Below are 19,835 nucleotides of genomic sequence, written 5' to 3' on the forward strand. Positions count from 1 at the left end.
TAGGTAGAATGAGTAAGATCTAGTATTTGATAACATGACAGAGTAACTACAATCAACAATAACTTATACATTTTAAAATAACTAAAAGTATAATTGGAATGTTTATAACACAAAGAAATGATTTATGCTTAAAATGATAGATAACCCATTTACCCTGATGTAATTATTACATATCACATGCCTGTATCAAAATATCTGTTACCCCATAAATTCATACATCTTCTATGTACTCCAAATTTTTTTTTAAAAAACCCTCAGATACTACGTCCTATTTTATGAAGAGATAGGTAACTAGAAGACTAGAGTATTAATGAATAAAAAGCCAAATAACAGAAATAAAGACAGCTGAAGATAGGACTGGGGGTTAAACTATAAGCAAAATTAACTGGGATTCACTAATTTTGTAGCGAATAAGGCATTTGCAAGGTAGGTTCCATTCTGTAGTAAAAAATGCAGTATAAAGTATGGAATAAGGAGAGGAAAAGATCCCAAAGAAATATCCTTAGATATATCTAAGATATACGGGAGCAGAGCCAAATAAAAAGTATAAGTGGAAAGCCTTCACAGATACAATATTTGAACCAATTCTTTATGGATGAGGAAGGATTTCAGAGGTAGAAAAGAAAGAAGAATATTTCAAGTAGAGAATGAAACTAAGACATATTCTACCCAGTAAGAGCCTTCATATTATGCTAATTTAGACTTTATCCCATAGGCTTTAGGAAGCCAATGGAAGTTTCAAAGCTGGAAAGCGATACAGCAGGCCTGTATGGGTAGCATTGCTGAACACTGAACAGATGTGAGTGGTGGGAGAAGACTATGTGTGTGTCTAGGAGACTAGAGGCAACGAGTCCACCTGCAAGAGCCCAGGTGAGAAACAATGAGATCTAAGCAGTAGCAGTGCTCATGTGAAGCAGGGGATAGACCCCAGGGCATTTCAGAGACAGATAATAAATACGGGGGCAGAGGTAGAGGCTGTGTGAGGATAACTCTAAAGTTTTTAGTTAAGATGACATAGTAGATGAGTTTTCATTAGACAAAGTAGGAAATACCATGAGTTGGTGGGTTTGAAAGAAGATTAAGGTTTTATTCAAACAGAGTAGAGATGCCTTAGAAAAATCCAATTGGAAGTATTCTAGAGACACGTCTGTTGCCCAGGAAAAAGTCTGGGGTTGCAGGTAAAAATCTGAGAAGCATCAGTTCTGCTTGATGCCAGGGTCCCCTCAGGAAACCTGTGGTAACTCCAGGACAATCTGAAATCTAAGCAACTGAAGTCATAGGAATAGGTGAAACTGCTTAGGAAGAGCCACTTTAGGAAGAAGAGAAATGGCCAGTTATAGACTCCCGGAAAATGGCAAGAGGAAGGAGAAATAGTAAATGACACTGTAAAGAAAAAGAAATAGAAGAGAAGTAGGAGTGAATAGTATTACAGAAGGCAAAGTTAGAGCATTAATTGTATTCAACCATTTTTTTTTTTAAAGATGAGATCTCACTATGTTGCCCAGGCTGGTCTCAAACTCCTAGGCTCAAGTGATTCTCCTGCCTTGGCCTCCCAGAGTGTTGGGATTACAGGTGTGAACCACTGCATCCAGCCTAACCGTTTTCTTACCAAGTATTGATGGATACTGCTTTCAGACTGTTTTTCAGGTCTGAGTGATTCAACTTGTGTTCTTGAAGTGCAGAAGCAATCCTGGAAGTCAGAAATGCATTATATAAGTGAAAAATAAGTTACAGGATAAGCAGGGGTGGTATGTAGATACAAAAAGGTCTAATGACTACAGTGGGGAGCAGAGAGGAGGGGCAACTTGCAGGAACCTGGAATTGAAGCCAGGATCCACATCATGGAGGAACTCAGCATGGGAGAGAAGGGAGAAGTGGCTGGGCATGCAGACAAACTTCATATATGTGAGAATTTTACTTGGTGCTATCACTGATCCTTGCCCTCTTTTCTTGATGTCATAATAATTCATTTTAACTGTTGGTGTTAATTTTTAACTCTGTCTGTCAACATCACTGAGGTTTTCTTCTGAATATTTAGCCAAAGATTATTCTGCTATATTCATTATAATTATTTTTATTTTGATCCTCAGCTATCTTCTTAAGTATAGAAACCATGTTTATTCACATTAAGCCACATATTGAGTGAAAAAATAATTGTTTTTAAAGGTAATAAACATCTCTAATTATAACTCAAAGCAAATTAAAAGAGACTTTTATTATCACAATTTACATTTTTCTGCATATTAACCCATGGTTCTATTATTATTTATTGCCAGTAAAGAAATGTAACACCTACATGTGATTTATCACATCATCAATCAGTGGAGTGAAGCTGACCTTATACTATTTAGGAAGAAAAAGTGTGTCAAAAGAAAAGTATAAACACATTGTGTGAGAGGCTTTTATAACAAGATATCTTCAATATTTGAAAAAATTTCTTTCTTTTTTTTTTTTGAGACGGAGTCTCACTCTATCACCCAGGCTAGAGTGCAGCAGCGCAATCTCGGCTTGATGCAACCTCTGCCTCCTGGGTTCAAGCAATTCTCCTGCCTCAACTTCCTGAGTAGCTGGGATTACAGGCACCTGCCACCACATCTGGCTAATTTTTGTATTTTTAGTAGAGATGGGGTTTCATCATGTTGGCCAGGCTGGTTTTGGACTCCTGACCTCAAGTGTTCCGCCCACCTCAGCCTCCCAAAGTGCTGGGATTACAGGCGTGAGCCACCACACCCATTTCAAAATTTTTCATTTCAAGCATCTTATTTTTATATAAACACTAAAGTACAATATCAAATGAGTCTCTTAAGATATGTCTACCTATGTCTACTTAACACTTTGTAGTCAATTACTTAAAGATAAATTTCCTTTTAAGATATGCCAGAATTTCTCACTAATCAAACTAGTCATTTTCCCAGTTAGCCTACATTACTGATTATTTTAACTTGAATTCCTACAGTCTGTATACTTTAAATATCTATTACAAAAATTTGGCATATATTCCCACTGTTTTATGTAAAACTCACCCTGAAGAATAGATGCTAACAGTGTCAAGATAGCTGTACAATTGATTCCTCTGCAGAGTTTCTAATGGCTTCCTAGGGTGAATAACATTTATAATAAAACAGTTTTTGAAGATACTTATTACTGTTGTTCATATTGAAAATATCCACCAGCTGGGCAAGACATTTATATATTGTTTGGTATTTATATATTTTTACAACACTTAGCTTGAATTTTTCACAACGACCATTAATAACCACTGTGCAAAAGAAGAATTAACAGCAGGCCTAAAACTGCTATTCTTAGAAAATAGCTGCTTATAAGGTTGACCCTTGGCTAGTATCTGGGAACTGGGATTTTGTGGAGGTTCCCTTCATAAGAATCGCTCACTGTGTTTAAACTGTTTGTGCAAATAATACAGTTTATGCTGAACACCTGGCTTTTTTTCTGGGAGACTGGAATTTTGTTACTTGCTAGCAGAGCATGCCTACGTGATAAGTCCCCAATAAAAACCTTAAGTCCAAGTCTCTAATGAGCTTCCCTAGTAGACAACATTTCACATGTCACAACTCTGGGGGAACTGTGCATATACTATGGGACTCCACTGAGAAAAGATTCTTGAAAGCTTTTGCCTGGTTTCCTCTGAACTTCACCCCACATACCTTTTCCCTTTGCTGATTTTGTTTTATACCTTTTTGCTAATAAATCTTAGCTGTGAGTATGACTATATAAGTTCTCTGAGTCCTCCTGGCAAATCACTAAACCTGGGGGTGGTTTGGAAGAACCCTGACACAGCCATCAAAATATACTCAAGCATTTAAAGAGCTGTTACCTCTAAAAAATGTGCATCACTTTATTGATGAAAGAGAATTTAAGACATATTGACCCCAATTTTTTTTTCAAAATAAGAGTTGTGATCTATGTTCTTAGTTTATAAAAATACAGGAAACATTTTATAAACTTACATGGCAGGCTTCTATTGCATCATCTTTATATAAAATTTCACAGCCTAAGAAAGTGATCACTATTAAATATGAAGACAGCTAAAACCAGCCAGTATAAGGAAGATATTTTTGCTCTCCCCACCTAAAAAATGTTAGCATATTCATTAGCTGCCCAGATTATAAAAATCACAAAATAGCCATATCTTATCCTTCAAAACATTTTTATATCCACACTGCATCAATCAAATGCTGGTGAACATAATAGCTCATGAAGAATCTACAGGCTAATTTCTTTCAGGCAGTATAATGATTTAAAATCATCTAGAAGAAAGCTCTCCCAGAATATTTTTGAATATAATTTCTTTATCCATTATCATAGTAGCCAAGTAAAAAGTAGTTAGACCTTACAAAGAAACTGAAAGAAGATATTTTACATATGCTGCTCCTTTGAAAACAGCATTTCTTAGTTCTCAAATAGAAGGTAAAACTTGAATGGGAAGGAATCCTTAAGTAAAAGTATCAACTTTATCCCAACTGCACAAATTTCTCATTTAGGAAAAAAAGTAAATATTTCGATTCAAAGAATTTAAAATATTTCACCATTGCAGAAAAATGTGATTTAAAGTTAAAATCATTAACAATATAAATCACCCATTATCACATTCTATTATTTTTCACAAAACCCATAATTATGGAATAATAGGCTAAGATATTCTTTTTCCAAAATTTGAAAGCCCTGGGCAACACACAGCCCTTTGAATCTCAGAATCCTCGCCTATCAAATGATGGGAATAGACTAAATGCCCTTTTACATCTTTTCCAACTTAAAAATTGATATAAAATTGTAAATCTTAAGTAATCCTTTAGAGCAGGGGTCGGCAAACTATGTTCCATGAGCCAAATCTGACCCACCACCTGTTTTTGTGAATAAAGTTTAACTGGAACACAGATACATTCATTCATTTATATGTTGCCTATGGCTGCTTTCATGCTAGTACTTCAGCAGAAAAGTAGCTGTAACAAAGACCAAAGGGTCTGTAAATACTATCTGGCCTTTACAGAAAAGCTTGCTGATCCCTCCTTTAGAGAATAAGACATTTCACCTCCGTGTATTTTCCACATATATATAGCTTCTCTTTCAAGTGGTAAAGCTTTACTTTAAACATGTAAGTAATTGTGTTATGTATTTTCCAGATTACTAACAATACAGTCTTCTAACTTCATAGTTCTGCCTCGCAGCCTTGGTAATTGATAGAATAGATTGGCAGGTATGAGTCCGGCTCCAATTTTTTGCAATCTTGGACAAACTGAAAATGAGGATAATGCCACCTGCCCTGCTAAACTTACACAATTTGAAACTATGAAAGAAACATATGAAAGTATTCGTAAACTATAATCATCATACAAATATACTCAGCCTTTTGTTTTCTGAGACAGGATCTCCCTCTATCACCCAAGCTGGAATGCATTGGCACGATCACAGTTCACTGCAGCCTTGATCCCTCGTTTGAGCAATCCTCCCACTTTAACCCTCTGAGTAGCTGAGACTACAAACATATGACACCACATCTGGCTAATATTTTATACAGACAGGGTCTCACTATGTTGCCTAGGCTGGTCTTGAACTCCTGGGTTCAACTGATTCTCTAGCTTTAGCCCCTAAAAATGCTGGGATTACAGGTGTGAGCCACTACACTTGGTCCACTCATTACTTTTTAAAAACCACATTTTAATATAAGTATTCCCTATTCAAATATTATTATTATGTATAAAACAGAATGAACGTCCTCAAGCTACTTAATCTAAAGTAGATACCATGGATGTAAATATAAATAGAAAACCAGTTGGCTATACCTCATATATACATTGATTCAAATGATTTTATTTCGGTTAAGTCAAAGGGGTTATTTTTAATACTATTTGGCTTGCTTTTGGTCAGATGGAAATTTGTAAAAGGAATTTCTGAAAGATTTAAAAGATAAGGCATAGCTAACTGGTGTGGGTGGCATATCGAAGTATAAAACCTATGAGAAAAAGTAGATATGGGACAAAGGATTAGAATAATGAGCATATTGAAGTATACGAGAAGTTCTTTATGAAAGAAAGAAAAACTCAATGAGAATGTAATTCATTTCTCAAGTCCAGAAGTCAATCAGGTCAAAACAATATCTCAGAGCATAAGAATATCCCATCAGAATATGCCTTTTATTATGGCTTGGCATTAACATCCAACTACTCTGACAGAACAAAATCAGATCTATATTTACAAAAACTTACCAAAAGAGACATTGAATCACTTTAGTTCACACAGAAAGTGACAAAAATCCATCTATTCCAAAGAAGGCTTTTGTTTTATCTTCCTTTCAAGATGCAGATATATCCTACTATAAAAAACAAAAGCAAAATAATTTAGATTCACATAAAAGTTCCTTAAAGAACTAGTTGCCTTAAACCCATCCAATATTTAGGCAGCTATTCCTTGATTTCCGATATTTAGGCAGCTAATCCTTGACACAAGGAGACATTCCTGAAAAGTATCTTTAAAGAGCATTTATTTTTTACTGAACATTATTTGTGATCTGACATCACAACCAAGAAGCAGAGTGAAAACAAAAAGAAGTCCTGAATATTTCCAAAGCCTCAATATATTTACATTTCTCCTTCCCTATCTTTTCTATACTGTTTTTTGTTTGTTTTTTAAAGAACACTGTGCAAATTTGAAAGCAATGTAGAAAACCAATTTTTGGCCTACTTTTGATATAAACAGTGCACTTACAATAAACCCCAAGAATTTTCAATGGTTCCACATATTATAACTAAACTTTGAGACTTTCCAAAGCCCTTTCTTATTGGATTAATTACCTACTAAATCATTTCGGGTCCCTGACCAGAAAATATGGGAAAGAATCAGAATAACAGACTAGGAAATTAATTCAAGGAGATACAAAAGCACCACCCACGGTTTCCAGACCTTTATTAATAGAAAGGGTGGCAATCTTGTAAGTTTGTGGGTTCAGAGCATTCCTTTACATCTAACCAACATCATCTCTTTCATCTAAATTGTGCTTCATTATTTCATTTTAAGTCCCCAAATTTGATGAACCCATCTACAAATATGTGAGCAGAATGAGAAAGGGAAGATTTTGTAAACCATAAAAACCATAAAGCAATATCCAATTTTACTGCTAAAGAAAGAGGTGAATTTATTCAGGATGTTTACTATGAATCAAAGGTAGAGATTGGGAGGAAGACGGACCTGAAAGGCTGTGATCATTTAGCCACCTACCATTCATTAGCCTCAATTTAAGGCACTGGAGTTTGCTGTGCTGCAAAAGGAGAAAAGCAATGCCTGCCCTGCCAACCTTCCAGGGTGAATGAAATCAAATGAGTTACATCTCAAAGTGCCCCTAATTAGCAAACACTGTATCAGCTTGAACTATGCTTTGAAAGGTACACTCAAAGGTACTGACGGCAGTACAAAACAATAAGGCTTATTTGGAAAGCAGGTTGTCAAATGTTTCAATAACCATGAAAATATTCACACCTTTTGACCCAGTAAAATTCCCCGGAGTGATCTATTCTAAGGAGATATCCAAGTAAATGAAGAAACTACACACCCATAGTCAATACACCGTTAATCTGTTAACAGCCAAGTAATCATTACACAAGTGTTTAATGAATGGTTACCATGGGTCAGGCACTGTGGACACCCGCTGGTAATCAGGGCAGACAAGGCCCTGGCCACTTGTAGCTGACCTTCTCACAAGCAGAAGGGTTATGGATGTCATGATTAACCAAATTTTCTGGTTATCATGATTTTGTATCCTGCTTTTTTCACTCAATGTCAGCAAGTTATTACTGATTTTGTCTTAATAATGTGAAACTCCATTACGTTGTCTATTTTTTTCTCTTTTTCAGAAAAGCTCAGAAGAAACAGACACAATCTGGTACGAACTGTTAGTAATAAAAGGGTTGTCCCTGTGGGGTGGTTTAATCTCAGAGATTTTTGCCTTAGATAACACCAGACTATTAAGAGATAATTTTACAAGACATTTTGAGGTCAAGGCAGCAGCTGCACCCAGCAAAGGGGTGGGGGTGGGGGATTTGCTGTTATTATAATTTTCTCCGGCATGCTCTTTCACGAGATATGAATATAAACCCTTTCTTAAAAAAAGTCATATTTAAGAGACCTATATTTCGTATTCACAAGTGCATCAGTGCAGTCCCTTGCACTTGTATCTAAAACGCTAATTACGATAAAGCTTTATAAGTAATTTCAATTTGTTCCATAATAGAATGGTTCATGTGAAGACTTTGATCTGAAAGATTAACACTTTCTGTAGAAACCAAAGGGCGCATCTTCTTACAGAACACGGGTTTTGAGTTAATTTAGGCATTCAACAGAGGCCACTGTTACAGGGAATGCAAAAATGACCCGATGTAACTCTCTTTGTTGAGCTTTAAAATTACTGTAATTTTCAAAGTGATCTTGGGAACCTATAAAATCTTAACAAAGATCATAGCGACGCACAGCTCGGGAGAATTTTCCAAGCTTAGTGACTCATGCGTTCAACAAATCTTTACTGATAGCCTACTGTGTGCCAGGCACCGTGCTAGGTAGGCGCCGTGTTACACATCCTTATCAAGTTTTGGGGAAAAGGTACTTGACAACAGACCCAGCAGGCAAAAACACAGCGTTGAATTGAAAAACCGAAGACAAAACGACCCTCGAGTATTTAATTTTGTGAAAGGTTCCTTCCTAGTCCTGCTTTGGGGGACTTTGCAGCGAACTTGCAGAAGGCAGCAGCTAGAGCTGGGGTCTGAGGGTGTCTTCGGTGTAGCAACTCGCCAAGCCCGAGAGCGCGGCCAAAGGTGAGGGGTGCGGGAAGAGGGCGCCCGGGCGGCCTGGGCCCCGCGCACCTGGCACGGCCAACCCGGCAGGCACCACTGGGCGGGCTGAGAACCCGCGGCCCGGGGCCCCGCTGAGCCCGAGCTGCACTGGCGCAGTGGCCGCTCGCCACTTCGGGCCGCATTCTTGCCACGGCTCCGCCAGCCGCCGGCGCTCGGGCTGGAGGTGGGCTAGCGCGTTCCGGCCTCGGGCTTCCCGGGCGTGCGCGGACCAAGGCTCACTCCCTCACGTCCCCCACCGGCCCCGACACCTTCCCTTCCCGGGCCTGCCTCCCGTCTTTACCCTAGCGGCGACCACGGCCAGCGACTCTCTTCAGGCTGCCAGCTGTGCGGGCAGGGGCGGGCGCCAGAGCCCTGCTCGCGGAGGGGCGAGGCGAGCGCTCTAGGCCCGCTCCCGGCGCGGGGCGCGGGAGGGCGGCGAGGCCGCGACCGGGGCTGTGGGCTTGGAACTCTGCCCCAGCCCCAGGCTACCCGCTAGGAACGCATTCGCCCCACCCGCGCCGGGGTCGCGGCCCCGCCTCCCTCCCCGGGGCTGGGCAGCGAGAAGGCGGGGCCTTCGAGCTTGGGGCGGGGCGGGCAGGAAACTACAATTCCCAGTAGGTCTTGCGCTGGGGCCGTGGAGGCCGCTGGGAGAGTGGGTCTCCTTTGGCTTCCCCAATTGTGTGGGGGCTGCCATTGACCCGGTGTTCGCCGCAGAACGGAGGTCGCCGAGTGATGATGTTGTGAAGTCGCCCGCCTGTCCCTGCCACGCCCGGGCGGTTGCTGGCAGTGGGAGCAGCGGCGGCAGCTTCGGCTGCTGCTTTCAGGCTGCGGCTGCATTAGGGGCTTCCTCAGGAAGCGCGGGCGGACGACAGAGGATGCCGAGCCACTCGTGAGTAAGCTGTCCGCGCACAACCCGAATTTGCCCTTGACATCTTCCCCGGAAAGCGGAGGGACCTCCTCGTCCCGAGCTCCTACAGTACCCGGAGGTCACGCGCGGACGTCGGAGCCGGAGGCTGGGTGCTGGAGGGCTGGGTCCGGGTCCCGCGGTGGGGAGTGGGTTGTTTCCTAAGTGTGGGTGCAAAGTAATGGGCGCTGGGCGCTGGCGTCGGGATTCAGCCCAGCTGCACTTCTGAGGCTTGGCAGCTTCTCATAGCGCCTTATACTCTGCCAGACAGCATCCATCTGGAGCCCCGTCTTTTAGGATGAGTGGCTTTAGGGTCGGGCATTAAACCTTAAGCCTCAGTCGCCATCTGTGATGTAAGTGGGAGGAGAGGGTATTGGAAAGAGCTCTTTCTGGGTCAAATAGAGTTGGGCTTTTCTTGCAATTGATTTTGAGCCAGATGCCACATATCTTGAAAAAGAAAAACGGCTGACTTTAGTTTGAAGCGTAAATAATAGATATTGGCACATGTCCTTTTTAGTAGCAACCCAAAAATTGCCTTTCAACTTAAAAAAAATCTGCGTCATAATAATAGGGATAAGTTCAGTTACTTGCTCTTGCTCTTGCTCATGCACCTTTTGCTTAGACCTGCTGTTTCTACGTCAGAAAAAAAAGTAACTTCACAGGAAATTCATCAAGTTGATGGAACGGACCATAGGAACAAAAGGAACACTTTCAGTTCTTGGTCTCCGTAAATCTTCCCGACCTTTAGATCTTTGCTGTTGACTTGGAAGTCTGAGGTACAGTAGTCTCCAAATAGCACGTTAATGGTGGTGACATGACACTTAAAAACAAATTGTGAAGGACATTTGGAGGTGAGAAAGGTCAGGGATGAAGACATTTGTATCATCCCAGAGTTATTCCAACTTTTCTTTCTTTCTTTCTTTCTTTCTTTTTTTCTTTCTTTCTTTTTTTTTTTTTTAAGACAGAGTCTCGCTGTGTCGCCCAGGCTTGAGTGCAGTGGTGCAATCTTGGCTCACTGCAACCTCTGCCTCCCGGATTCAAGCAATTCTCCTGCCTCAGCCTCCAGAGTAGCTGGGACTACAGGCGCGCACCACCACGCCCAGCTAATTTTTGTGTTTTTAGTAGAGATGGGGTTTCACCATGTTGGCCAGGATGGTCTCGATCTCTTGACCTCATGATCCACCCGCCTCAGCCTCCCAAAGTGCCGGGATTACAGGCGAGAGCCACCACACCCAACTCCAGTTTTCTGTTTTTAAAATTAAGTAATGTCCAGCAAGTCTCAGACATTTAGCAGGCACATACCATGTGAAAGACAGTGTTTTGTTATCTTACACACTTATTCATATGATGGAAGAGGTTTGTTAGAAAGAACCAACATTTGGCCGGGCACTGTGGCTCACGCCTGTAATCCCAGCACTTGGGGAGGCCAAGGAGGATGGATCTCCTGAGGTCGGGAGTTCAAGAACAGCCTGACCAACATGGAGAAACCCGTCTCTACTGAAAGGAAATACACCAGCCTGGCCAATATGGTGAAACCCCGTCTCTACTAAAAATACAGAAATTAGCCCGGCGTGGTGGCGCGCGCCTGTAGTCCCAGCTACTCGGAGGCTGAGGCAGAAGAATTGCTTGAACCCGGGAGGCAGAGGTTGCAGTGAGCCAAGATTGCACCCCTGCACTCCAGCCTGGGCGACAGAGTGAGACTCCATCTCAAAAAAAAATAAATAAATAGCCAGGCATGGTGGCACATGCCTGCAGTCCCAGCTACTGAGGAGGCAGAGGCAGGAGAATTGCTTGAACCCAGGAGGCAGAGGTTGCGGTGAGCCAAGATCGAGCCATTGCACTCCAGCCTGGGCAACAAGAGTGAAACTCTGTCTCAAAAAAAAAAGAACCAACATTTTAGTATTTGCAATCTGCTAGGCACCCCAGGTGGGAGCTCTTCATACTTTAGCTCACTTAATCACTTTAACAAACCTATCGCACTAATCTGAGGCTCAAAGACTTTGCTTATGTAACAAGGGGAGATTTAAATCTGGATCTGCCTTGCTTCCGAGTCACAGATCAAGTAACTAATACGTACTTCAGAAATTATAGACTTTAAAGGTTGAGTGGTTAAAGAGGATTGTCCAGTGTTATTGTCTAAGACTGGTTCCAACACACACCTTGGACATCTGGAATAAGTCCTGAACCCCTGCTTTAGTACTTTTGAACAAACTGATTCTCTCTGCCTACAATTCCCATTTCTTACTGAACTGCTCAGTAAGACCCTAAAAGCCCTTTCCAAATCCATCTCACTTATGTAAGAAATTATAAGACTGGACTTTTATCAAAAGGTTCTTTTCAGTTTACAGGTTTTGTGAGTCTGCAAATAAAAATATGACCCTGCTGGGTGTGGTGACTCACGCCTGTAATCTCAGCACTTTGAGAGCCCGAGGCAGGAGGATGGCTTGAGACCAGCCTGTTCAACATAGCAAAACCCCATGTCTACCAAAAATAAAAGTAAAAAATAGCTGGGTGTGGTTGTTTGTGCCTGTAGTCCCAGCTACCTAGGAAGCTGAGATCAAAGGATCCCTTGAGCGATGATGGCACCACTGCACTCCAGCTCGAGTGACAGAGTGAGATGCCATCTCTAAAAAAAATTAAAATACGAGCGGAGAAGTGTTATTCTCCACTGAAAGTTTCTTTGTTTTAGTGCCCCAAATATGTTAAATACCAATATAAGGAATGAGACAGATAATGTCTTATTTCATGTTTATTTTGAGCTCTGATTATATCATCTGTACTAGTTTTGAACCTCTTTAGTTACCATCCTGTTTAGTTGGTAAGAAATAGGACGCAAAGAGGTAATAGTCACATTTACATGACTTAGTAATTAAAGGAACTAAATTATTCATAGTTTAGTCATTATTTGTTCAGATCTGCAGTGTTCTTATAATGGAAACAGTTATATAATACTATGTGTTAGCTAATGTTTTACCTATATTAACTTATCCTCACAATAGCACTGAGGTGTTTTTATAGATAGGCAACTAAAGCAAAGAGAAGATAGTAAATATACCAAAGGTCATATAGCTACTAAATGGTAGTACTGAGTGTCAGAGCAGACAAGATCAAAATCTGTAGTCTAACATTTATTGAGCAGCTACTGTGTACCAACCCCACAGCTGGGTGCTTTCATTATGAGTAAGTCATTTATCTTTACAACTACCTTATTTAAAATGGAAGTTCAGCATGTAATGACTTGCCCAGAGTCACAGATAAGTAAACTGTGGAATGAGGATTTGAACTCATGCTTGTCGTACTTCAAGGTTCATGTTCTTTCTTTCATTTTCCTTCAATGATCAAATCTTTATTAAACACCTTCTGTGTGCCACACATTGTGCCAATGCTAGGAATTTAGTCTTTGCTCTTAAGGAATGTAGTTTGAAGAAGGAAAGAGACAATTAACATAGTGTGTTAAGCAATGGGATCACAGCTTGCCGAGGTACTTTGGGAGCACAGAGAAAGAACACTGAAGTTACCCTGGCGTGGGAAGGCTTGGACCCGTCTTGGGAAAACAAATGGGAATTATCCTGGGCGGAGAAAAGGGAAAGGGGTTGTTATGGGCTGAATTGTGTCCTCCCAAAATTATGTTGAAGCCCTAACACCCGTAACCTCAGAATGTGACTGTATTTGGAGACAGGGCTTTGGGGTGATTAAGTTCAGATGAAGCCGCTAGGGTGGGTTCTAATCCAGTCTGACAGTTTTCCTTATAAGAAGGAAATTTGAACACAAAAAGAGACACAGGAGTTGCACACACAAAGGAAAGACCATGTGAGGATTCATCAAGAAGAACAAGGAGAGAGGCCTCAGGAGAAACCAACCTGCCAACACCTTGATTTTGGACTTCCAGCCTCCAGAATTGTGAAAAAATAAATTTCTGTTGTTGAAGCCACCCAGTCTGTGGTAGTTTTTTATGGAACCCCTAGCAAACTAACAAATAGGTGTTCTAGGCAAAAGGAATGACCTACAAAAAGGCTTTAAGCTGTGGTTTGGTGATAGAGGTTGACATACAAAAAGGCTTTAAGCTGTGGTTAGGTGATTGAGGCTTTTTGGTGAGGAGTTAAATGTTGAGAGAAATGAAACTGGAGATTAGGCTGGGGCCAGATTAGGAAGATTTTACATGAGATGCCAAGGGGCTTAAACTTTATCCTAAGGAAGATGGGATGGAGGTGGTTTGTAGCACTGGAAAAGCATTAGATTTGCATTTTAGAAAGACTAAGACTTGTAAAGGATAAATGAAAGGTAATAAGACTGGAGACAAGGTAACCAAGGTAGCTAGTGCCACAGGACGCTGAACCAACAGTTTTCTCAGAATACTGAAATGTCTAACTAAAACAGAGCCACTGTTAATATAACATTATAAAGGGCACAGCTAACCCTTAGGGTGTACATAAGAAGATAGAGAAAGAATTTGTATATAGCTGTTTGTACCCAGAGGCAGTCTTTATTTTGACATTTTGCGTTTCCTTATATAGATCATAAAGCTTTATACAACTATCAGAATACTCAGATTTTTCTACCCTAAAAAGTGATCTTATGTGTTTAATAGACACTTTTATGGTGCTGACACAGATTTAAGCCAAATTCTTTGACAACGTTTTGAAATACCTACTATTCATTTTATACATAAACATACTGAAGCACAGAGAGATTAAGTAGCTTGTCCAAGATCACATAGCTAACAGGCAGCAGAGTTAAGATTCAAACTCAAGTCTGTCTTCAGAGTCTGTGTTCTTGGCTTTACACTGTGCTGTTGCTGTATGATATTTGTCTAGATCTTTATTTGTGAAAAGAGGGCAGAGTAATACAAAAATAAGTATGTTTGCTGTAAGAGGTATGCAGTTTATCAGAGGAGATAAGTAACATCTCTGAGGTTTTAAAAAGTGTTTTAGAGAAGAGCAGAAAGTGTTCGGAGGCAATACCTCCTTCAAGTTGGGGTTTCTGGGAAGGCCTGTTGGGAAAAGTGGCATTGAGCTGGTGTGGGAAGCATGGCTAGAATTTCAATATGTAGAATGGGGAGAGGACATTAAAATTTGAAGAAATAGCATGGACAAAGTTACAGGAATGAGAATTTCCTGGTGTGTCTAGGAAGCTAGAAATGCAGTTCTTTCTTTTGGCTGGAATATGTTGTGTGGTTGGGGAAGACGGAGAAGCTAGTTTGTAGGGAGGGGCAAATGTCTGGGGAAGAGAATTCTCAGGGAGTGAGGGGCAAGAGAAGTTGTAAGGTTTCAAGCCTGAATAATTGAGGCATATGCCAGATGTAGTTATCTTTTAGGAGAGGAAAAAGTTCATCTAGCCCCAACTCATCAGTTAACAGGTCCTGTTTTCACTATCTCACAAACCCGTAAATCCTTCTTACAATTTCCATTCACCTAGTTTATACCTTTATTAAAATAATCCATGCGTAAACGTGATAAAATTTTCTAATTATTTTTGTCTCTAATCTCTCCATTCCCAAAATTTATCCTGCATCCTGCGTTTACATTTATTTCTCTCAAATGTCACTTCTATTTAGAAATGTGTTCCCTGCAGGATCAAGTTCAGACTTCTTAATCTGAACTAGTCAAATTTAAATCTCCAAATACCTTCCTCATAATTCTTCCCACTCAAATTGGTCTGTATACTGCTGCCAACCTGGCTCTGTCTGCTGCTTCCTTTTGGATATTATCATTATTATTTTCTCCTAACAGATACTCTCCTCACCTATCCAAATCTTTTCCTCCTTAGAGAGTCCACTTAAATCTTACATCCGGTGTGAAGCCAGACCACTTCAGCTAGAAAAGAGCTCTCTCCCGACAATTATGTTGTAACACTCATCAAATATTTATTATCTGGTAGTATCTTATTTTCTTAGATTTCTTAGCTTACTGGATATTAGATCTAATCCAGATCATTAGAGCTCTCCCTTTTGGAGCTTAGACTTCTTACATCTTTAACTTCCCTTTGGGCAGAGGCTGTTGTATACTACTATTCATCTTTTTTTTGTACTTTTGGTTTAATTCAAGTAGCATTTGTTGAAAGCTGCTCAATGAACAGCTGTTTGACCAGTTGTTAATTGAGGTCATTGTATTGAAATTTTCTTTTTCAACTGGCTGCTTAATATTTACATATAAGTGATGTTCTAGCTTTATTCTTAGCTTTGCTACTGACTCACATAACCTCATGAAGATACCCTGTTTAACTACCCTGTATTGTGGTTTATTCATGCTAGAAAATGAGCGTACAAAGTCTGCTGGTGGTATAGCAGTGGAACTAATTCATTTTGTAAAGATCCTTGAGGTCTTTGGAGCTTATCTGTATTTATCTGTCAGTGTTTGCCAAACTTTGAGTTCTTTCTTTTTAGAAAGCTTTTTGACAAGTCACAAAAAAGGTAGGAATGATTAAATAGAGTCTAATTTAAGAGTGTTATACTCTATTGTGTAACAATGAAGTTGATGAATTATGCATGTTAATGGTGAAAGAATTCCCCCACCAGTTTAGCTAATAGTTCATTTCAACACCAATTATTTATGGAGTTGCTTGAGCTTCTGACATTTTATATTCCCCTTCTGATCAGCAAGGAGGAGAGAGAAGATGGCACCCTCTCTTTCCTTTCAAGAAAAAGTAAAGTAGCCTCCTCTGCCTACCTTTGTTCTCTAACTCGGCATCTAATTTGTTTCTTTCACACCTATATTATAATTTTGTATATTATTACAAATATATTATTACAATTTTTGTAATATAGGTGTGAAAGAAACAGATTGGATGCCGAGTTAGAGAACAAAGGTGGGCAGAGGAGGCTACTTTAGATCAAGTAGACTGGTAAGTTTTAAACTGAGACTTAAATGTGAGCAGTAGTTGGCATATAGAGAACAAGAGAGAAAGAGTATTCCAGGTACAGTGAACAACAGTTACAAAGGCCCAGAGTTAAGAGAGAGTGTGATGAGGAATTAAAAGAAGTAACAAAAGGTCTGTGTCTGTGTGACTGAGTATGAGCAAGGAGGAGAGTGGTACAAGATGAGGGAGGAGAAAGCATTATTTATTTATTTTTATTATTTATTTATTTTTTTGAGACAGAGTCTCACTCTGTCACCCAGGCTGGAGGGCAGTGGTGCGATCTTGGCTCACTGCAACCTCTGCTTCCCGGGTTCAAGCAATTCTTTTGCCTCAGGCTCCCAAGTAGCTGGGACTACAGGCACGTGCCACCATGCCGCTAATTTTTGTATGTTTTTGTAGAGATGGGGTTTTACCATGTTGTCCAGGCAGATCTCGAACTCCTGAACTCAAGTGATCTGCCCACCTTGGCCTCCCAAAGTGCTGGGATTACAGGCGTGAGCCACTGCAGCCGCCCTGGATTTTTTAAAGAAGGAGTTTAGCTTTAAAAACACTATTCTTGCTGCTTATAGAGAATAGAGAAGAACCCTGTTTAAGGCCATGATTAAGCATGGAGCCTTGTTAGGAGGTTTGTTGGTTCATAGTCTAAGAGATGATGATGGCTTGAACTAGGATGGTGGAAGAGAGGATGGAGAAAAGTGAGTAGATTTGAGGGATATATTGGTAGTAGGGTGTACAGGATTTGTTAATGGATTGGATGTGACAGGATGAGGGATGGAGGAATCTAATATTCAGTGAGTCATAGTCAGCCTGTGGGAAATTCGAGTGGAGTCAAGAAGTCTGTCTGAAAAGCCAGACTGGGAGTCACTAACACTAAAAAGATAATTTAATCTGTGGTGGTGGTTGGTTGGCAAAAAGGTAATGAAAAAGCAACTACAACAAGAACAATACAAAATGTGGTCACAGCTGGAACTCTGGAAAACACTAACATTTAAGGATCAAGGGGAGGGAATGGGATGATCCAGTGAGAAGTTTGAGAATGAGCATTGTAAGATCTCTCTCTATCCAGGAGAGCCAAGGAAGGGAAGTTGAAATAGGGAGTAGTCAACAGTATAAACCAGAGATGACATAAGATAACAATTAAGTCATGATTGGATTGATTAGCAGGGACTGTTGATGACCCAAGGAGGGTGGTTTCGGATGAAATCAGGTTGTAGTGGGGTTGAGGTATGAATGAGAGGTGGGAGAGACAAAATGAGAGTATTTGAAGAACCTTGGGTAAGGACAGAGGGTAGGTAGAGGGGAACTCAAAGACTTGGGAAAGGTGGGGGTTTTTTAAGGTAGTTTTTAATAAAATAAAAGAATTTGAGCATGTTTAATAAGCCAAAGAAGAAGGTGAAACTGATGGAGGATAGGGATAATTAATGGATCAAGGTTTAGAGAAGGCAGGAAGAGGACTGTTGAGTTATATTTAATTACTTTTTAACTGGGTATACATATACACATGGTAGAAAAATTGAAAGGTATGTAATAAAAAGTAAGTTTCTCTCTCCTTTCTGTCTTCCAGCCACCCAGTTCTTTCTCTAAGAGGAATACTAATTTACACTCTGATCAACAAGTGTGCAAGTGCATAACTGAGATTATGTTTGTCCATAATTCTCAGTTTGGAGCGAAAGCTAGCTATAGATTACGTGGATTTATCAGTGGGAGGAATGAGAATAAGAGAAATGGAGAACAGATAGAGAGTCAGAGATAAGTGAGAAAAGATGTGGTATGGAATTGTCTCAGAAAAGAAAAGATGTTTAAGAATGTAACGGGGGGTGGGGCGTGCCTGTGGAGTGAGGCCCACAGGTGATGACTGAATTTGCAGCATCCCTATTCCACATGGTGTGGCAACCTTTTCAGGAGAAGTTAACTGCCTCTTTATATTTAAAATGCAGGTCAATTTAGAAAATTGATTGCTTAAAAATTCATCATTTTTGTAAAGTAAATCATGTTTGGGGTCCAAGCATCAAATCTCTGCTCTCTGCTCTTTTTTTTTTTTTTTTTTTTTGAGACGGAGTCTCGCTGTTGCCCAGGCTGGAGTGCAGTGGTGCGAACTCGGCTCACTGCAGGCTCCGCCCCCCGGGTTCACGCCATTCTCCTGCTTCAGCCTCCCGCGTAGCTGAGACTACAGGCGCCCGCCACCTCGCCCAGCTAGTTTGTTGTATTTTTAGTAGAGACGGGGTTTGACCGTGTTAGCCAGGATGGTCTCGATCTCCTGACCTCATGATCCGCCCGCCTCGGCCTCCCAAAGTGCTGGGATTACAGGCGTGAGCCACCGCGCCCGGCCTGCTCTCTGCTCTTATCGCTTTCCACCATAGGCACCTCTCTTTGGGGTTATTCAGGCCAGTGGTGTAAGTTGAAACAAAAGGAAGTTTGTTGGTTTAGAAAGAGCACACCATCGGCCGGGCACGGTGGCTCACGCCTGTAATCCCAGCACTTTGGGAGGCCCAGGTGGGTGGATCACGAAGTCAGGAGTTCAAGACCAGCCCGGCCAACATGTGGTGAAACCCCATCTCTACTAAAAATACAAAAATTAGCTGGGCGTGGTGGCACACGCCTGTAATCCCAGCTACTCTGAAGGCTGAGGCAGGAGAATCGCTTAAACCCCGGAGACGGAGGTTGCAGTGAGCCGAGATCGCGCCTCTGCACTCCTGCCTGGTCGACAGAGCAAGACTCTGTCTCGGGGGAGAAAAGTAAAAAAAAGAAAGAAAGAGCACAGTCTGGAGGAAGAAAGGAGGAGGAGGAGGAGACTAGAAACCAACTAACATGCCTCTGAGATGCTACTACTATTCCCAAAGCATGTAATTTAACAACTAAAAAAACATTTCAACCATTCTTAACTTTCTCAGCAAGTACTAGGCCAAACCACTGAATTTGCCTTTGTTTTGTTTTTAGTTACAAAATTGAAAGACTACAAATGAAGCTTTTATTAGCAATTGTGAGTTTTTAGAAGAAGATATCTGACCATTTCTCATTTGATGTGGAGCTTATTTTAAATGCATTCATGATCAGCTGCAAATGCTTAGTGGAAATTGTGATAAAACTAAGCAATGAGCCAAATGAATGTTCAGTTTTGGCTTTCCTATGAGACTGACAACTAGTTCTTTTTAGTTATTACAGGAAAGTGTATAGTGTGCCATTGCTATAAAAATGATAAAGCACCCTTTTAACACCAAACTCTTTTATGCAGACTTTTTCAT

The 19,835-nt window shown here is 40.7% G+C and overlaps 2 protein-coding genes across 5 annotated transcripts in view; one reads left to right on the top strand and one right to left on the bottom strand.

Moving 5' to 3' along the window:
• Positions 1-9,355, bottom strand: part of STRADB (STE20 related adaptor beta) — a 28,832-nt gene extending 19,477 nt beyond the window's left edge. For all 3 annotated transcript variants that reach the window (XR_009213724.1, XM_032754982.2, XM_058439749.1), the window contains exons 1-3: positions 9,136-9,355; positions 6,222-6,328; positions 1,610-1,690 (exon numbers count right to left, since the gene is read on the bottom strand). Coding sequence is in view for 2 of the 3 variants with exons in the window: in XM_032754982.2 (XP_032610873.1) it covers positions 1,610-1,690; positions 6,222-6,233 (93 nt within the window). In the remaining variant the exon portion in view is untranslated. The remainder of the gene's footprint in view (positions 1-1,609; positions 1,691-6,221; positions 6,329-9,135) is intronic.
• The window catches only part of TRAK2 (trafficking kinesin protein 2), a 76,589-nt gene continuing 65,529 nt past the window's right edge, over positions 8,776-19,835 (top strand). The window contains exon 1 of one of the 2 annotated variants that reach the window (XM_032754963.2): positions 8,776-8,816. The gene's annotated coding sequence lies outside the window, so the exon portion shown is untranslated. Of the gene's footprint in view, positions 8,817-9,484; positions 9,724-19,835 lie in introns of those variants that run through there. The other variant, XM_032754962.2, reaches the window with a different exon arrangement.

This window comes from Hylobates moloch, unplaced genomic scaffold, assembly GCF_009828535.3.
Source record: "Hylobates moloch isolate HMO894 unplaced genomic scaffold, HMol_V3 SCAFFOLD_1, whole genome shotgun sequence".
Lineage (NCBI taxonomy): Eukaryota > Metazoa > Chordata > Mammalia > Primates > Hylobatidae > Hylobates > Hylobates moloch.